The 18,501-nt window shown below is 35.2% G+C and overlaps 2 protein-coding genes across 6 annotated transcripts in view; one reads left to right on the top strand and one right to left on the bottom strand.

Annotated features, from left to right (window-relative positions):
- The window catches only part of LOC118192474 (partitioning defective 3 homolog), a 507,756-nt gene extending 491,087 nt beyond the window's left edge, over positions 1-16,669 (top strand). For 4 of the 5 annotated variants that reach the window (XM_085812621.1, XM_085812620.1, XM_085812619.1 and 1 more), the window contains 2 exons: positions 1,996-2,057; positions 14,568-16,669. In XM_085812621.1, coding sequence (XP_085668747.1) covers positions 1,996-2,057; positions 14,568-15,048 — 543 coding nt within the window. In that variant the 3' untranslated portion in view covers positions 15,049-16,669. Of the gene's footprint in view, positions 1-1,531; positions 1,584-1,995; positions 2,058-14,567 lie in introns of all 5 variants that reach the window. The other variant, XR_015040147.1, reaches the window with a different exon arrangement.
- Positions 6-18,396, bottom strand: LOC146997924 (uncharacterized). The gene is made up of 2 exons (XM_085812622.1): positions 18,112-18,396; positions 6-1,047 (listed from the first exon to the last, which is right to left on the bottom strand). The coding sequence occupies exons 1-2, from the start codon at positions 18,148-18,150 to the stop codon at positions 343-345; spliced, it is 744 nt and encodes a 247-aa protein (XP_085668748.1). The 5' UTR covers positions 18,151-18,396; the 3' UTR covers positions 6-342.
- Between the last annotated feature and the right edge of the window lie 105 nt (positions 18,397-18,501).

Below are 18,501 nucleotides of genomic sequence, written 5' to 3'. Positions count from 1 at the left end.
ACACATAGAGAACTTTAATTTTATTAATAAAATGTTTCAAAATGCAAAATATATAGCATGGTTCCAAATATTAAAAAATGGTAATAAAAAATTACTGACAAATTTTACAAACTAAAGATAATGCATGCCGTGAATTTGCTATTATGGGATGCTTAATGATGATGTCGTGTCTATGACAAAGTGCAATTATATAGCTTCGAAGCTGTCCTGTCAAAGACAGCTTTTGCAACCTCGGCAGCTCTATCAGTATAAAGTAGGTCCACTGGGTCTTCAATGCCGATGTTAAACAGTCTGGCCTGAATTGCTGGTCAGCTGAAGATGTGATGGCGAGACAGTGGGATGTCATCTGGGCAATGAGGACAAATGTTTGGTGTAACTACGCTGTCCGTCTGCAGAAATCCTCATCCCTTTTAAGTGATTTGTCCTAAGTCTGGTTATGATAGTCCATATGGCTCTGTCACAGTTCAATTCCGGGATGGAGTTTCCTTTAACTTGACCGATTAGTCTTTGGCTGGCAACTGCATTGGCATCAACGAGGGTTAGGCAGTTGGATGGCTGAGGAGAATCACGGGATGCCTTTGCAAGCTCATCGGCCTTCTCATTACCAAAAATATTTACATGAGCCGGTATCCATTGTAAGATGCAGGATCTTTGGGCAGCAATGATTTTGTTTGTAAGCTCAATGATCTGATGACTGAGTTGACATTTGCCCTTCCGGATCGCTTGCAATGCTGATTTGCAATGAGAGAAGATGATGATGCCCTTGGAACTCTGGTCTTCTTTAGAGAGATAAATCTTCTGAGCACTTTTGATGGTGACGAGCTCGCATGTATAGTTGGAGGCGATTTTCCCAACAGGAATACTGTGGCATTTCTGCACTCCGTCTGGTCCGATGAAAAAGACTCCCGCTCCTTCTCTGTTCAGACTGGACTCGGAAGAGCCGTCTGTATAGGCAATCGTCAGATCTTGAGTTAAGGTCGTGAGTTCCTCAATGGTATGGTCACCCTTTTCTTTGATTATTGCAGAGGGATCTTTCTTGGTACAAGGCTGTAAGAGATTTAAATAAATTTTTGTTTGGGGGAGAGGGCACAGAATGTTGTAAGGCTCTTTGAAAATTTTGAGAGTCTCATATTTGAGGTTGATGTCATTTCTGATATCTTGGTCATGTTGGAGAGTTGAGGATCTCTTAAGCCTGCAATTGTCACTCCATGCCCTGAATGCTTAATAACCATCTGAATAAATTATGTGATGTTTATATTTCATGAATGTCTTCTGTATCATTGCTATATATTATAATAATGATTAAAGATTATCCCAGATAAGCTTTACATTAAAAACTATATTTACATTTTTAATAATAATTTTTCCAGCAAGGAAAATCCACTATGATTAATAGAAAGTTCTTGATTAAATTTGAGTATCAGATATATGTAGAATATAAAATTTATCAGAAAACTCTGTTGCTTAAAAAAATTTTTTTTCAAATTAAATCTATGTGTTTGTTATAATATATAAATTATTCTGCACATAGCTATGATAAACAAATGAAAAGAATTCTCTGACTGCAGATTTATTATTAAAAAGTGAGTACTACTCCAAAATATATATCTAATCCTAATTAAGATACTATTATGAGGTTCTGATGCAGCATTCTTCCTTCCCTTAAAAATCTTGCCCCTAAAAAAATATTCTAGACTTTTCTTAAGCCTGAATGCATATTTTTTCTAATGCTCTGCAAAATATGTTTAAGGATTTCTGAAAATAAAATGGTCTTTAATTTTTGTGCTAAATGTAATATATCTTCGCTGACGATTACTTTCAAAAGTATGAAATTTATGTTTTATGTTATTTACTTGAAATGTTTATATGATTTTACTTCTTAAACCAAAATGTACATGTAGTTTTTATTAAGTAAAACTTCATTATCATCAAAACTGATATAAGGAATAATGCTTAAATGCAGTATCATTTCAATATTTTTATTTTTAATTACAGGGAAGCAATCTAGAATTAACTCCAAAGACTCAAAGCTTAGAAATTTACAAGGAAATGTCAAAGTAAGATAATTTAAGCCTTTATAGCCAACCAAAGATACTTTATATCATATATACTATAAGGAATATTTGGAATTAAGAAACATTTTCTATTCATACAAATTTAAAGTTGAAATTTTAATTGCATACAAATAAATGATTAATTATTGCTGTGAACTAATTTACTACTCAACCTCACTTAATTTAGCAAATGCTACTCCACTCTCTGAAATACAAAATGTATAGAAGGTAGGTTAAATTAAAACTTACTATTTATTTGCCTTTTTGGTATTATTTTAGTATTATTTATGTATTTTTTATAGATTGTATATAGTTTATTTTTGATTTACATGCATAATTTGTTTCGAGGGAAGTTTTCAAATATACAAAGGTTTCTAAATTAGGTTTTCTACTCTTTTTACATTGGCAATTTACATTTAATTATTATTTTAATTCTTAGTCAATTTCTTTCTAAATTTCTCAAAATTCCTTTTGTTTAAATTTTTTAGTAATTCACTACATTTGATTTACTTTTGGTTTTGAATATTACTATACCCATACATATATGGATGACAATACACAAATTGAGTAATTGAAGAGTTAGGTTTGGAGGCAACTTCCCCTTGATAAGATCTGTCTCCTGCCTGCTCAACAATTATTCACTAATGCAAATTAATTTAGTCTTGGAAATTTAAAAAAAAAAAAAAAAAAAAAAAATTAGGATTAATTTTTTAGAATATTATATCTTTATTCCTGGTTTTAGATACTTTCACTTAATTTACATACATTTTCAGAATTTAAATGATATTGTAAATTAGCTCACAGCAATAATTAATCATTTATTTGTATGCAATTAAAATTTTAATTAACTTTTTTAATTTGCTTTATACGAATAGGGAACATTTGTTAAATTCAAATTTCATTCCTTGCAGCAATGGTGCAAGAGAATTATTTAATTTAATTTAACTTTACTATTTATTTTTATGAATATTTATAAGATATATTTCAACTTATATTGATATAATATTAAAAAAAACTATTAATTATATTATGAGAGGGTGTAAATATACTATAGTATATATATTTTTAAGATTTTTCAAAATTCTTTTATATATTAAAATACTTTTAAGAGTATACTGACATCTATAAGTCCTATTTTTTTATGAAACTATACATTTTGGCTTATAATCCAAGATCTAGAAATCTGGAAATTGGGATAGATGGAACTAAAGTAATTGAAGTTTGAAAACAACATAATACATTCAAAATAAAATCCTTTTGTAACAATGTTGAAACATTTCTGAAACTCATCATCCTCTGATATTCCAATTTAGTCAGGAATGTAATGTTTAGTATTTCCTCATAAGAAAACCATTGATACTTAAGTCAGCATAGCTTAAAAACAAAAAATGACATGATGCAAAGTAGGATACATATTGTTGTGTGTGTATTGGTTCGTAACAGAGCGCACACAGGTTTGATAATAGTTTAATAAAATTTATTTTATCAGAAAAAAAAAAAAAAAAAAAACTCAAGTTTCTAAACTTTCCACAAAAAATACTCGTACAGTTCTTCACAGTATGACAGAGTACAATCGGTAATTACACTTCAAACAGATGGCAACTCTCACTGGATAACTGTCGTCAATAGGTTGACGAGTGCTGAGGCAACTAGTTCTCCATTTTGGCTGTTACAGTTCCATGATGCTGTACTGTAAATTTCTGTATTCAGTTATGAATCCAGGAAGTCCAGGAAGGAAAATTTCTATTCTTGCTGATACAGTGATATCATCTTAAGCTAAGGTGGACAGACTAAACTTCTTCATCATTGATTCTGAACGGGGTTATGTCCTCAGAGGCCGAATGCAGTTCATTATTTTTAAAGTCCAAGGAAAAAATTTATTTCCTTAGGAAGTCCAGTTTGAGTATGCAAGGATCTATAATATCTGTAACATATGCCATGTAATGGTAGGTGGCACTTCCAAATGTGAAGTGAATGTTTAACTTTCCGTCTATGTCAATCTTCTCCCCAGTTACAGTCTGGAGGGTAACACAGACTGGTGTCCAGATGAGTTTACCTTTCAGTTGTTGAGCCAAATCTTTTCGAATGATGGTAACAGTGGCTGCTGTATCAACATCATATTGCAATGAGCTCCACTGATATGTCCCAAGAAAAAAAGAGTCCATTACTGCCGCCACTTATTACAGAAATCTGAAGCGCTTTGAAATGGGAGCTTCTCATCTTTCAATCTCCACTCTGCAAGATGGCCACTAATTTTTTTTTTTTTTTTTTTTTTTTTTTTTGTGTGTGTGTGTGTGTGTGCTCTAGTCTTATTTTCTGTGCCTTGGATTGTTCTGTAGTTCCTAAGTGCATGGTCTTCACCATCGCACTTCCAACACCTTAGCATCCAAGTGTTTCCACTCTTATTCTGCATTGACATGCTTGGTTTAATCATCTAGATAAGCAGTCAGTTGAACCACTAGCTCATGAACATCAGCAGCTCTGACTGGGTGGCAGTTTCTATGAGTTTCTGGGCTGCCTCGAATTTCATGGCATACACTAGAGCTCTTTTAAATCCTTGACATCCGTAATTCGCAAGGCCTTTCTGTATCTCAGGATCCTGGATGCATCGACAAACTATTGTAGGAACAAGATTTCCATTGTTTCTGACGGGCAGTCCGAAAACGCGAGATGAGACTACATCCATAGTGTTTTTGTGGGATTCCGTTGAAAAATCTCACCAATGGAAACCTACCCAAAGTGCAGCTACAATGCACTGGACAGAACTTTGAAGTCTTAGACTCTGGTTTTCCATAAGAGTCGAATTCAATTGTGACCAGCTGCTGTTAATAGATTTCTTTTAATTTTCAACTTTCTCGGTGAAAGCAGCAGAAATTCCATAGTTTGTTGTTGGATAGCAGAAACTCTTTCAGTTTAACCAAATTTTTCTTCAGCTATGTCTATTCTGCCTTCCATAGCTTTGAATGTGTTTTCTATTGTGGCAGTAATTTCTCTTTTCATTTCTTCTTGACCAGCTTCAATCATTTCTTGGCCCATTTTCATCTCTTCTTTGAATGCACCTAAGGCTGCCATCAGCTGACTTCATTGCTTCTTCATCACTCTTGCCACTGACATTCCAACCCCACTTCTGACACCAAAACCTGCTGTGTGCACATGGGATCGTAATAGATTGAATGCACACTGGTTCGATGATAGGTTGATAAAATTTATTTTATCAAAGGAAAAAATTCACAGTTCTGAAACTTTCCACAAAAATAGTTGTATAACTCTGCTGTATCACAAGCACATTCATTAGTTATACTTCAAACTACTAAGAATGTTTAAACAAAATGCATTTAAAGAGGGAAGATAACCCGGATACAGGTCAGTACTCCGAACTCATGCTGAATTAACAATACAACAACTGAAAAAGAGATGCTTTTTCCAGTCTTATATAGTTTTCGCCAGGCCACTTAGGTATTTCTAGTACTTAGGGCATATAGGGCCAGTTACAGTTACACAGAGTATCAATTCGTTATTCAATTACAATATCCATTACAGTTATACAGGAACAGGACCAAAAGGTTGTGAAGTTTGGTGATTTCTCGCCAAATTTGGCAATCAAAATCAGTTGCGAAAATCGTTGCCAGCTTGCTGGGATCGCGCCAAATTAGCAATACCCTATCTCATTTACTTGACCCTGTACTCTTATTTTTACGGTAGAGCATCATCTCTGTAAATTTTCATGTTATGTTATACAGAAAAATGCAACAATTTCACTAAAATTATCTATTTATGTACAATATTTGAACAATATTTTTACGAATTTTGTATATATGTAAATAATTTTAGTGAAATTGTAGTTTTTTGTATAATGTAACATGAATGTAAAGAAGTGAAACTTTGCCAGAAAAGTAAGAATATAGCAGCAAGTCTAACATTGAGTAAATAACTATTTCACTAAATTGTACACATACTACCAAACGTAGCAATATTTGGGTCCAGTCTACCTAGAATTGTAATTGGTATTGTGATTGAATAAATGTAGATATGTAAATGTAACTGTATCCAACTCTCATACGAAATTGTGGTCTCCGCTTGTTAAGGGATCGTGCGATAGAAGAAAAGTCCTTCAGAAATCTCCTGCAGCATCTCAAGCTGATGAATATTTTCGGGGAACTGCCGTACACACAGCTTAGTGATGACATGCATGTCACTTTCTGTCATTTACATTTCACGGGACTTAATTTTAAATTGACTTCTTTCAATTTCTGAAGCACCTCCTCAGTATTTTTCCAAATGTTCTTCAAGAGGTCAGACAGGCTTCATAGGAAAGACCTCTCGACACGGTGTCCATGACGCGTTTAAATGTTGTTGTTGCAGTATGTAATCCAAACGGCATCATCTTGAACTTTCTTGGTTGATTGCTATCTGCCAATATACACTCTTTTAAACCTGGTCCACTTGGTTCTAGGTAGAATGTGCCTGTCTTTCTTTGTAGCTTCGTTTGATGATAGAAAAGGCTCGAGAATAACTCGCATGTTAGGTTCTCCGAAGATATATATTTAAAGATTTGTTAAATGCAGGCCACTGGAGTACATGCTGCAAGCACTTTGCCTTTTCTAACGACTTTGACCTTATCACTTGCATTGGTAACTGTCATGGGCGTCATAGGGTGACTGTCTTCCATACGTCGATGAGTGCTGCGGCTTCTAGTACTCCTTTCAGGTTCTTATAGTTCTTAGAATATTCCAGGATACTCATACTGGAAGTAAAAATTCTGTTCTTGCTGTGATATCATCTCTAGCTATTATTTACTGCACAGATTTACTCCTTTATCTTTAATTCTGAAAGGTGTTTATCTTCCACTTGTTGAGCCGTCTTTTCAATTGATGATGATATTGCAAGGAATTCCATTGGTATGTTCCAACTGCAACACATTATGAAATTCTGAAAATTCTGTTTCCTGCGTCCTTCCGTGCCTTCAGTTGTTTAGCAGTTCCAGCACTTTATGGTCGATTTATTGTCGCTCCTATTACATCTCAAGGTATCCACTGGCTTCTGAACTTCAGCAGCTCTGACCGGTGGTGATCGTTACAAGTTGGGCTGCCTCGAACTGCGTGGCTATACCAGAGTGCTTTTTTAATCCTTGACATCCTCTATTCACAAGGCTCTTAGGATCTTTGATGTCATTGCTGAAGTGACTGCAGAGATAATGTTTCGACAGGGTTCTGTTGGTGTGCTGTTAAAATACACTTCTCGCCAAAATGCAGCTCCAACGCAATTCGATTGCAGGCTTTAAAGAAGGTCAGCATGGCATAGGATCGAATTTAATTTCTTGAACTGCTTTCTTCAACTGTGTCTACTGAACCTTCCATACCCTCAAATTTCTAATTTCGTTTCATTTTGACTTGTGTCAATCCTTTCTCGGCCTGATTCCATCTTTTTAATGGAATTGACAGCCCCTCCTAGCTTCTCCATTTCTCTTCTTGTAGGCATTCAGCCCCACTCCTGACAACAAAAATTATTGCGTACATATTGATTCATAGTACATTAAATGCACACACAATTGATGGTTACTTGATCAAACTTATTTTACCAAAATGAGCACTTTACAATTCCGGAACTCGCAAAAGTACTCTTACAGCTCTTCTCGGTATCACAGAGCACAATTAGTAGTTACAAATCAAACTGCTAAGAACATCAAACAAAAGTGCAAAGGCTCTTTTGGAGATATCTTGATACTCCAAACTAAAACTGAACTAAACTTCGAAACTGATGCTGTCTCCGGTCTTGTACAGTTTATTCCGAGTTGCCGGGAAACTTGTATCTGAGAGTATATCCAGTAGTTTCAAGAAGTGGGAAAATACTCTCAGGTACTAGTTTCTCGGCAACCCAGAATAAACTGTACAAGACTGGAGACAGCATCAGTTTCGAAGTTTAGTTCAGTTTTAGTTTGGAGTATCAAGATATCTCCAAAAGACCCTTTGCACTTTTGTTTGATGTTCTTAGCAGTTTGATTTTTAACTACTAATTGTGCTTTGTGATACCGAGAAGAGCTGTAAGAGTACTTTTGCGTGTTCCAGAATTGTAAAGTGCTCATTTTGGTAAAATAAGTTTGATCAAGTAACCATCAATTGTGTGTGCATTTAATCTACTATGAATCAATATGTACGCAATAATTTTTGTTGTCAGGAGTGGGGTTGAATGCCTATAAGAAGAGAAATGGAGAAGCTAGGAGGGGCTGTCAATTCCATTAAAAAGATGGAATCAGGCCGAGAAAGAATTGACACAAGTCAAGATGAAACGAAATTAGAAATTTGAGGGTATGGAAGGTTCAATAGACACAGTTGAAGAGAGCAGTTCAAGGAATTAAATTCAATCCTATGCCATGCTGACCCTCTTTAAAGCCTGCAATCGAATTGCGTTGGAGCTGCATTTTGGCAAGAAGTGTATTTTAACAGCACACCAACAGAAGCTCATGGAAACATTATCTCTGCAGTCACTTCAGCAATGACATCAAAGATCCTAAGAGCCCTGTGAATAGAGGATGTCAAGGATTCAAAAAGCACTCTGGTATAGCCATGCAATTCGAGGCAGCCCAACTTGTAAGGATCACCACTGGTCAGAGCTGCTGAAGTCCAGAAGCCAGTGGATACCTTGAGACGTAATAGGAGCGACAATAAATCGACCGTAAAGTGCTGGAACTGCTAAACAACCGAAGACATGGAAGGATGCAGAAAACAGAATTTCGTAATGTGTTGCAGTTGGAACATACCGATGGAATTCCTTGCAATCAGTTGAAAAGACGGCTCAACAAGTGGAAGATAAAACCCCATTCAGAATTAAAGAAGGAGGAATAAATCTGTGCAGTAAATAATAGCTAGAGATGATATCACAGCAAGAACAGAATTTTTACTTCCAGTATGAGTATCCTGGAATATTCTAAGAACTGTAAGTACTAGGAGCCGCAGCACTCATCGACTTATTGAAGACAGTCACCCTATGACGCCCATGACAGTTACCAATACAAGTGATAAGGCCAAACTCGTTAGAAAAGACAAAGTGCTTGCAGCATGTACTCCAGTGGCCTGCATTTAACAAATCTTTAAATATATATCTTCGGAAAACCTAACATGCGAGTTATTCTCGAGCCTTTTCTATCATCAAACGAAGCTACAAAGAAAGACAGGCACATTCTACCTAGAACCAAGTGGTTTTTAAACCAAGAGGAGAGTATATTGTGTATATTGGCAGACAGCAATCAACCAAGAAAATGACTTTGGTAGTTCAAGATGATGCCGTTTGGATTACATACTGCAACAACAACATTTAAACGCGTCATGGACACCGTGTCGAGAAGTCTTTCCTATGAAGCCTGTCTGACCTTTTGAAGAACATTTGGAAAAATACTGAGGAGGTGCTTCAGAAATTGAAAGAAGTCAATTTAAAATTAAGTCCCGTGAAATGTAAATGACAGAAAGTGACATGCATGTCATCACTAAGCTGTGTGTACGGCAGTTCCCCGAAAATATTCATCAGCTTGAGATGCTGCAGGAGATTTCTGAAGGACTTTTCTTCTATCGCATGATCCCTTAACAAGCCAACAGAGACCACACAAAATTTCTTGTGGGAAAAAAGAATGCGAAGATGCATTTAACAACTTGAAAGAAGCTTCAACATCTGCTCCAATCCTGATGTATCCCTACAAAACATTTATTCTTGAAACGGACGCAACCAATGAGAGTGTTGTTTTGGCCCAAGAAATAAACGAGCAAGAAACAGTTGCTCACCATAGTTAAAGGCCATAGAACATTTTCATCATTATCTCTACTTAAAAAACTTCCTGGTCTGCACGGATCATGTGTCGTTGACCTGGCTTTTAAATTTCAAGAATCCTGGGGGCCGAATAGCCAGGTGGATACAGGAATATGGCATAACTATCAGTTTTCGGAAGGGATCATCACACAGAAACGTCGACATCCTGTCTACAAGATCCTGCCCACAAAGCTCCCGATATTGTTCCCAGGTTGAAGTGAAAAATCGAGCTGGAAGATAGCAACATTTAACCCATAATTAACTTAACTACCTGGCAGGAAATTTCGATCAATAGTCCTTCAACAGAACAAATACTGGGCTCTCTGGAACTCACTCCATATTCGAAACATTGTACCGTAAATTCGAATTGAATGATGAGGCGGCTTTCCAATGGCAGCTTATACTTCCAAGATCCTCAAAAGAACTACATAGCAGCCCTAAAGGAGGCCACTTCGGAATAATGAAGATCTTTTAGAGAATTCGAGAGTGCTTCTGGAGTAATGCGAAGGATGACGTGCAAAAGTGGTGCCGATCTTGCGATGCATGTGCAGGTCGGAAAGGACCAAAGAAACACAGCTGAGGTAAGCTGCAGAGTTACAGTGTAGAAGCAACTTTTGAACGTATCGCCTTTGACTACTTTACGAAGTGGACTGAAACATATCCTGTTTGATAGCAGCAGAGTTAATGATACAACACTGGATTTCCAGGTTCAGAGTGCCTCTTCAGTTATATTCTGATCAGGGAAGAAATGTTACATCGGCTGTAATCAAAGAACTTCGCAAGCTACTTGACATTGACAAAATCCAAACGACGCCTTTACATCCCGTCACATGGCATGGTAGAGAGGTTTAATCGAACCATCCTTAACAACCTCTCGTTGGTGGTTTCCAGAAAACAACAGATCTGTAATAAAAAGTTACTTCTATTTTTACTGGCTTGTCACAGTGATATTCACGAGACTACCAGCTATTTCCTGTCTTTCATGCTCTTCGATCATGACCTTCGTCTGCCTTGCGATCTGTTTGTCCTCCAGATGCGGCTTCATTGCCTGAGGAGTACATCCGAGATCTCCAGGCCCGGTTTGAAGTGATGCGAGTTTTGCTCAAGAGTGAGTCAGTTTAGCAACGCAGAAGATGAAGACCCGATAGGCAATGAGATCTCATCCCAAGGTGACTGTAGTTTAGAACAGAGTCCTCTCTGTCGAATCGGATTCCAGAACTGCACTTTGTCTCCTTTGTTGAATCGATGTCTTGTAGCTCTTGTGCCCGGGCATGGAGATCTCGGATGTATTCCTCAGGCAATGAAGCCGCCTCCAGAGGGCAGCCAAACAAGAGATCGCAAGGTAGACGAAGGTCACGATTGAAGAGCATCAGAGACGGGAAATAGCTGGTAGTCTCATGAATATCACTGTGATAAGCTAGTAAAAATAGAGGTAACTTCTTGTTACAGTCATGTTGGTTTCTGAAACCACCAACGAGAGGTTGTTAAGGATGGTTCGATTAAACCTCTCTACCATGCCATGTGACGGGATGTAAAGGCATAGTTTGGGTTTTGTCAATGTCAAGTAGCTTGCGAAATTCTTTGATTACAGCCGATGTAATATTCCTTCCCTGATCGGAATATAAATGAAGAGGCACTCCGAACCTGGAAATCCAGTGTTGTATCATTAACTCTGCTGCTATCGAACAGGATATGTTTCAGGCCACTTCGTAAAGTAGTCCAAGGCGATATGTTCAAAAGTTGCTTCTACACTGTAACTCTGCAACTTACCTCAGCTGTGTTTCTTTGGTCCTTTCCAACCTGCACATGCATCGCAAGATCGGCACCACTTTTGCACGTCATCCTTCGCATTACTCCAGAAGCACTCTCGAATTCTCTAAAAGATCTTCATTATTCTGAAGTGGCCTCCTGTAGGGCTGCTATGTAGTTCTTTCGAGGATCTTGGAAGTATCAGCTGCCACCGGAAAGCCGCCCCATCATTCAATTCGAATTTACGATACAATGTTTCGAATATGGAGTAAGTTCCAGAGAGCCCAGTATTTGTTCTGTTGTAGGACTATTGATCGAAATGTCCTGCCAGGTAGTTAAGTCAATTATGGGCTTAATGTCGCCAAGCTCGATTTTTCACTTCGATCCTGAAACAACATCAGCAATTTTCTGGGCAGGGTCTTCTAGACAGGATGTCAACGTTTCCGTGTGATGACCCCTTCCGATAACCGATAGTTATGTCATATTCTTTGAGTCTCTGTATCCACCTGGCTATTTGGCCCTCAGGATTTTTGAAGTTTAAAAGCTAGGTCAATGATGCGTGATCCGTGCGGAGCAGGAACTTTTTGCCGTAGAGATAATGATGGAAATGTTCTATGGCTTTAACTATAGCAAGCAACTGCTTCATGATGACATGGTAATTCCTCTCAAGTTGATAGGTACTTGCTCCAGTAGACTATGAAACGTTATTGGCCATTTATTTCTTGGGCCAAAACAGTACCGACACTCTCGTTGGTTGCGTCAGTGTCAAGAAAAAAATGATTTGTCAAGTTGAGGATATGTCAGGATAGGAGCAGATGTTGAAGCTTCTTTCAAGTTGTTAAATGCATCCTCACATTTATTTTTCTCAAGAGATTTTGCTTGCTCTCTGCTGGCTTTTTAAGGGGTCGTGCGATGGAAGAAAGGTCCTTCAGAAATATCCTGCAGCCCCACAAAAGTTGATGAATATTTTCGGAGCATCTTTAACTGCTGACACACACCTTCGATGATGACATGCATATCACTTCCTGTCATTTACATTTCACGTAGCTTAATTTTAGATTGGCTTCTTTTAATTTCTGAAGCACCTCTTCGGTATTTTCCAAATTTTCATCAGAAGTTTATTTAATGATGATGATAGGCAGGCTTCGTAGGAAACACCTGTCGACACGGTGTCCATGATGTGTTTAAATATCATTGCATTATGTAATCCAAACAGCAGCATCTTGAACTCCCAAAGTCATTTTTTTGGTTGATAGCTATCTGCCAATATACACTTTCTTTGTAGCTTTGTTTGACGATAGAAAAGGCTCGAGAATAACTCGCATGTTAGTTTCTCCGAAGATATATATTTAAAGATTTGTTAAAAATGCAGGCCACTGGAGTACATGCTGCAAGCACTTTGCCTTTTCTAATGACTTTGACCTTATCACTTGCATTGGTAATTGTCATGGAGGTGACTGTCTTTGATACGTCAATGAGTGCTGCAGCTCTTAGTACTCCTTTCAGGCTCTTACAGTTTTTGGAATATTCCAGGACACCATACAGGAAGTAAAAATTCTATACTTGCTGTGATATTGTCTCTAGCTATTATATACTGAATAGATTTACTCCTCCATCATTAATTCCGAACGGGGTTATGTGCTCAGAGGCAGAACACAAGGATACTGGACTTGAGGTGCTTTCAATTTCATGGCATACACTAAATCGATTTTTAAATCCTTGACATACACCATTCAAAAGACTTTCCATATCTCAGGATCCTGGATGCCATCGATAAAGTACTGCAGAACAGGATTTTGCTTGTTTCTGATAGGAAGTTGAAAAGGTGAGATGAGACAGCCTTTCCACATTTGTGGCGAGCTCCTGAAATGTTTCCAATGGTACAGTCTAAATACTTTATGCCAAAGCCCAATTATGATTTTTGGGTCTCAGAAAAGCAACGAGATGGTAGGATTTAACTTCGGAATCCCAGCCATTTGCATTTGCCACTATAGAGAGCTGCACCTTGTACACTTGCAGGAACGCCTTTCCATCAAGTGAATAGCTTTAGAGAAGGTCAGGATGACATATGGTCGAATTTAAAGGCAATAAAATTGTAACCAGCTATTGTTATGAATTTCTTTATATATGAAATAATACACATGTACACTTTGTTTTAATTATGGTAACGCACTCAAGAGTTATCTGAGAAAAGATGAATGGACGTGGAAGATTTTCCAAGGGAAACTGACTAGTATACATGTAGGGAGAAGCAAAAAAATGCTCATGCAGTTCAGTGACTTTACTACTCAGTCGCTGGTGGGCATACATGTGTAGCAGTACATCTATAAAGAATACCCTCAAGTTTACAAAAATTCTTGACTATATCATAGCATTGCCTTTATTGTAATTTTAACCCTCAAGTCCACTTGTCAATAATTCGTACCCACTTACAGAAAAGTTGAATCAGAAAACATCATTTTTTATTGGTTCTGCTATGCAGAACAATAACGCAGCTGAAGGCCCAGCTGCTTTTAGTTGCAGAATCCTTTCATCAACATATAAGTGGGACAAATTGCTGATGAAAGATCCAGTGCATACTCAAAATGTTCTATCAATTTTGACATGGAGATACGATATCCAATATCTTTGCAAATTGCTTTAATCAACATAGAACTTAGTCTTTGCACTGTAGTTTAACAACTTCCTTTTCCTCCCCCCCCTTTTTCGCTAATCGCAAATAACACTATTTTAAGAACCACTTGAGATGACTGCATTCAGCTGCCTTTTTAACATGGATTAGGTTAGAATTCAATCAAGGAATTGATTTTTTTCGATAGCAACTTTCTGAACTTGAAGATTTTACCATTAGAAAGTTATATACTTAAATTTCATAATTTGCTTTTCATCTTTAAACTGATTTAAAGCATGTTTAAATATTTTAATGCCAAATATTTTCTTAACTAATGCTCTATGAATTTATTTCAGACCAGGCAGTCGGAAAGGATTTGCTGACCCGAATCGTTATAGTCATTATATGAACTTCCAAGAGATACAACAACACCTGCAACAATTTCATCTCCATCAGAACATGTATTTAAAAGACTGGCCCCCTGAAATGCAACCATCTTACCTCATGACAGAACAAAAATATATGGCCAATTTGAATCGTAGACATTATAGGCATACCGTCAGTTCACCTCGATCACGGCCAAATTCAGAATTTTTTGATTTTAGGAATAGTGATATGTCAAAATCACCTCTCAGAGGTATATCTGAATCAGGTTCTTTACCAAAAAGAATGTTTCAGAATGGTAAGCAAAGACTGCCCATACCAGCAGTTTTCATGCTGCAACAACAAAACTGTATTAGTAATACTCCAAATGAGCATGTTTCATCAAACTTTTACAATCATAATCCAACTCTTGATGATTTGCATGAAAAGAGAAAAACAGGCTCGAAGGTCTGACTGTTTTTATGAGGATACTACAAAGATTTTGAGTGAAACATAAAAATATGTTAAAAGCTGAAACAGAAGACATACTGTTGTTGATTTCATACAGTCTTTTACACTTTCCAATTTTATACATTAAATAAAAAGACCTTATTAAATAAAATACCTTCATAGCATGTTTTAAATAGTCTCCAGTCTTCTAATTAACATAAAAGGCAAATATAATATAAAAATTATATTCTTCCTGCACTACAGCATAACCAAAAGACAGAATTATATTTAAAAAAATGAGTGCATGAAGGTTATATCTGTAGAGATATTTTGTGATCAGTCTTAAAACAGTTTGCCAATTATTTTTTAATATTTCCTATGTGCCATGTATATATCAATAATATTACTTGCATGTATAAATTGAATGCTTCATGAAGTTTGCTTTGCTAATGTACATAGTACTGCTCTTTTGATCATAAAAACTTGATATATTTTTGTAACATATTGCAATATTTATGATATAACATTGTCATTTGTTTCTTCACCGAAAAATTGAGTCTGTGAATAAAATTTTACAAATATGAAAAATTTTACATACCTTTTTTAATAATAATACTAATCCAGATTTAATAAATAATTTTCAATCATGGTTAATTCTTCCCCTTTGAATACTTAGATTATTCAACAAAACAACCACCAGTCTCAAATACAGTTTTTTAGATAAAGGATCCATTTTAAGTACCAAAAATAATCTCCCTAATGAATATCTTATGGGGTTATTGCATATCACAGAGAAACTTTTCGATGAAATGAACTTGTTCGTCTTCCTACCATTGAAGGGTCCATTTTGTTGGAACCTGTGTCCTGGCTAGCGATGTGGGACTTTTTGAAACTGAACTGAAAATTTTTCACTTGAAGCTTTGTTTCTCATTCCTTTAAGAACTTGTTTCACATTAAGTTACTCCAAAACAAAAATTCTGGGAAATGTTTCTTTCAACATGCTATTGAGGATAGCTTGTACATGTGATACGGGTTTTAGTCGGCATAGTTCAGCCAACTAAAACCCGTATCGCAATTAATAATCAATTACTTCATGTAGAAGTCATTGATTTTCAAGAATCAATAGAATTCAGCAAACCAAGAGAAGAATAAGTAGACCTGCAGCCAGATTGATTCTTGGCTCAAACTTCAATTGACAAGGTCCTCTTGGTCATGTGTTTTAAAAAATGGATTATCTTCTGAAGAAATGCATTCACAGTAGTGATAATTATGCTGAATTAACTAAATATTCAAAAGGGTGAGAAAAATCAAAATTGTTTCTATGGAATTTAAAGAACAATTAAACAAGAATTAGCAAAAATTTAAATCCTTAAAAAATCTTTTTTCATAAATTTTAAAAATTATAAAAAAATTAAGATTACTGAATTCATCATTTACCTGGCTTATGTTACTATAACAATTTTCTTTAAATAATTTCTCTAGTGTGCAATCTTTTCAATAAAAATGACAGTATTATGTTTTCATTTTCATTATTGTGATATAGATTGCTTCATTATAGAATTCTGATAACTTAAAAACAGTAATGTAAAGTATTATATAAAGTTCTGTAAATATTTATAAATATGTATTTATATAAATGTTTGAATAAAATTTTTTAATTCAACACATAAATGTAGTTAACTCATTTACCTCATCCATGTACCTCATTAAATGATGCATTTAACATGCAAAAGAAATGACCCAAATATTTAGAAAATGTAATGCCGGTGAAAGATATGCAGATTTATGACAGTTTCTGTATGCATTAATGTGGAAATTTCAAGATAAATATCAAAATTTATCAGTAAATCCTACCATTTACAAATATAACATGATGAAAGTCCAAAATATCCAGCAAAATGATTAAATTATTTTAATTTTATTAATGGATAACTGAATTTTATCAATGTAAATTCGTATTAAAGTTAATTTGAAATAATTTCCAGTTAACTGTGCAAAATTAAATATTTTTTAATACTTTTTTCAATTTATATTCATAAAGTTGCATAAGGATAAATGGTATTTTAACAGCTAATCAATAAACTGTTGCATTTGTGAAAACTACCGGAAAAACTCAAAATATGTTACTTGAATCACCACAGAACATGATGCTAGATATTTTAGACTAGAAATTTATCACTTAATAACTCAATTCTGAATCCAAACCTGTTGCTGTCTGAAAATTCTAGCAATGCTGACCAATTTTGAGAATTCTCTTAGTTCCTCTGCTGTTGCATTTTAACCTTCACTGAAATCATTCTTTAAATACAAGTACAAATTACACTTTTTAGCTTTTGAGAAAATAAGTAAAATACATTACAATGCCCTTTACTTTTCGTACCTCTAATTTAACTAAAATTTTCCTCAGCACCTCATGTTTCCTACTTTTTAAACATCAGTAATTATTACTGAAGTAATTATATCAGTAATTAGTACTATCAATAATTATTACTGTTTCCTCTATTATGAGAAAGTTTTTTCACCTCATTCAGTTGATCTCACTTAAACTAAATTTTAATATAAGCATTTTCTGATTGCCAGCTGATTTTTTAATATATTTATAAACATGGACTTACAGTTTAACATTCCTATCAACAGAAATTGACAGTTCTCTCCCTTGAAGATTTATAACCATACTCAACTCAAAAATCTTCGTATAATATAGCCTATATCAGTGTAAGTATCGCATAGTATCTAAAAGGGCTCAGCGTTATGAAACTATGTATACCTCATGTACTTTTTGTAGATTTTTTGGAAATATCCTAGTTGAATAATATAATTATTAATCACAAAACTTCAGTCTTTGTATCAGAGTAAATCACATAATAATTATCTAAATGAAGTTCATTCTATTTACCTAACATAATTTAATGACTTTTTCATAACACATTCTAAGGTTTTTATTCACTATAAATCAATGTTTTAAAATCAGATACTCTTTGGCTCACAGCTTTTAAAAAGGATCTTTTGCCTTTTTTAAAAGAATAATAAAATATTTATCATTCAGTATTACAAAAAATTAATACGTTATGCTATGATTTCACATACCTGGTATGCACTTTCCTGAGGCAAGGTTTGTTCCTTCATATCATTTCATTTAAATGGCTTGATATCTAAGATAATGTAAATTTTCCATTTTCACTGTATAGGGCTAACAATAATTCACTTAAATGGCATATCCCCTCAGAAAATGAAAGTTTTCTTTCTCCCTGTGCAAAGACTGGTTATATAACTCATTATTTATATCAGTGAGAAAGATGCAAAAATAAAAATTTTCATATAATAAATTACTCAGTGAATTATTAAGAGTTATAAAATACGTATTTTTACTTTCTTCTAATACTAGAGCTATTTTTTAAGAACAATTTTCTTCTTTCAGAATCACATTGAATAAATTGATAGGACAGTACCTAGAAGTTATCAATTTGTGTATAAAAA

The sequence above is a fragment of the Stegodyphus dumicola genome, chromosome 3 (assembly GCF_044657685.1).
Source record: "Stegodyphus dumicola isolate Sdum_Otavi_A_Nest chromosome 3, ASM4465768v1".
NCBI classification, from domain to species: Eukaryota; Metazoa; Arthropoda; class Arachnida; order Araneae; family Eresidae; genus Stegodyphus; species Stegodyphus dumicola.
The sequence above is the reverse complement of the archived record's forward strand: the minus strand, read 5'-3'. Positions and strand labels throughout refer to the sequence as shown.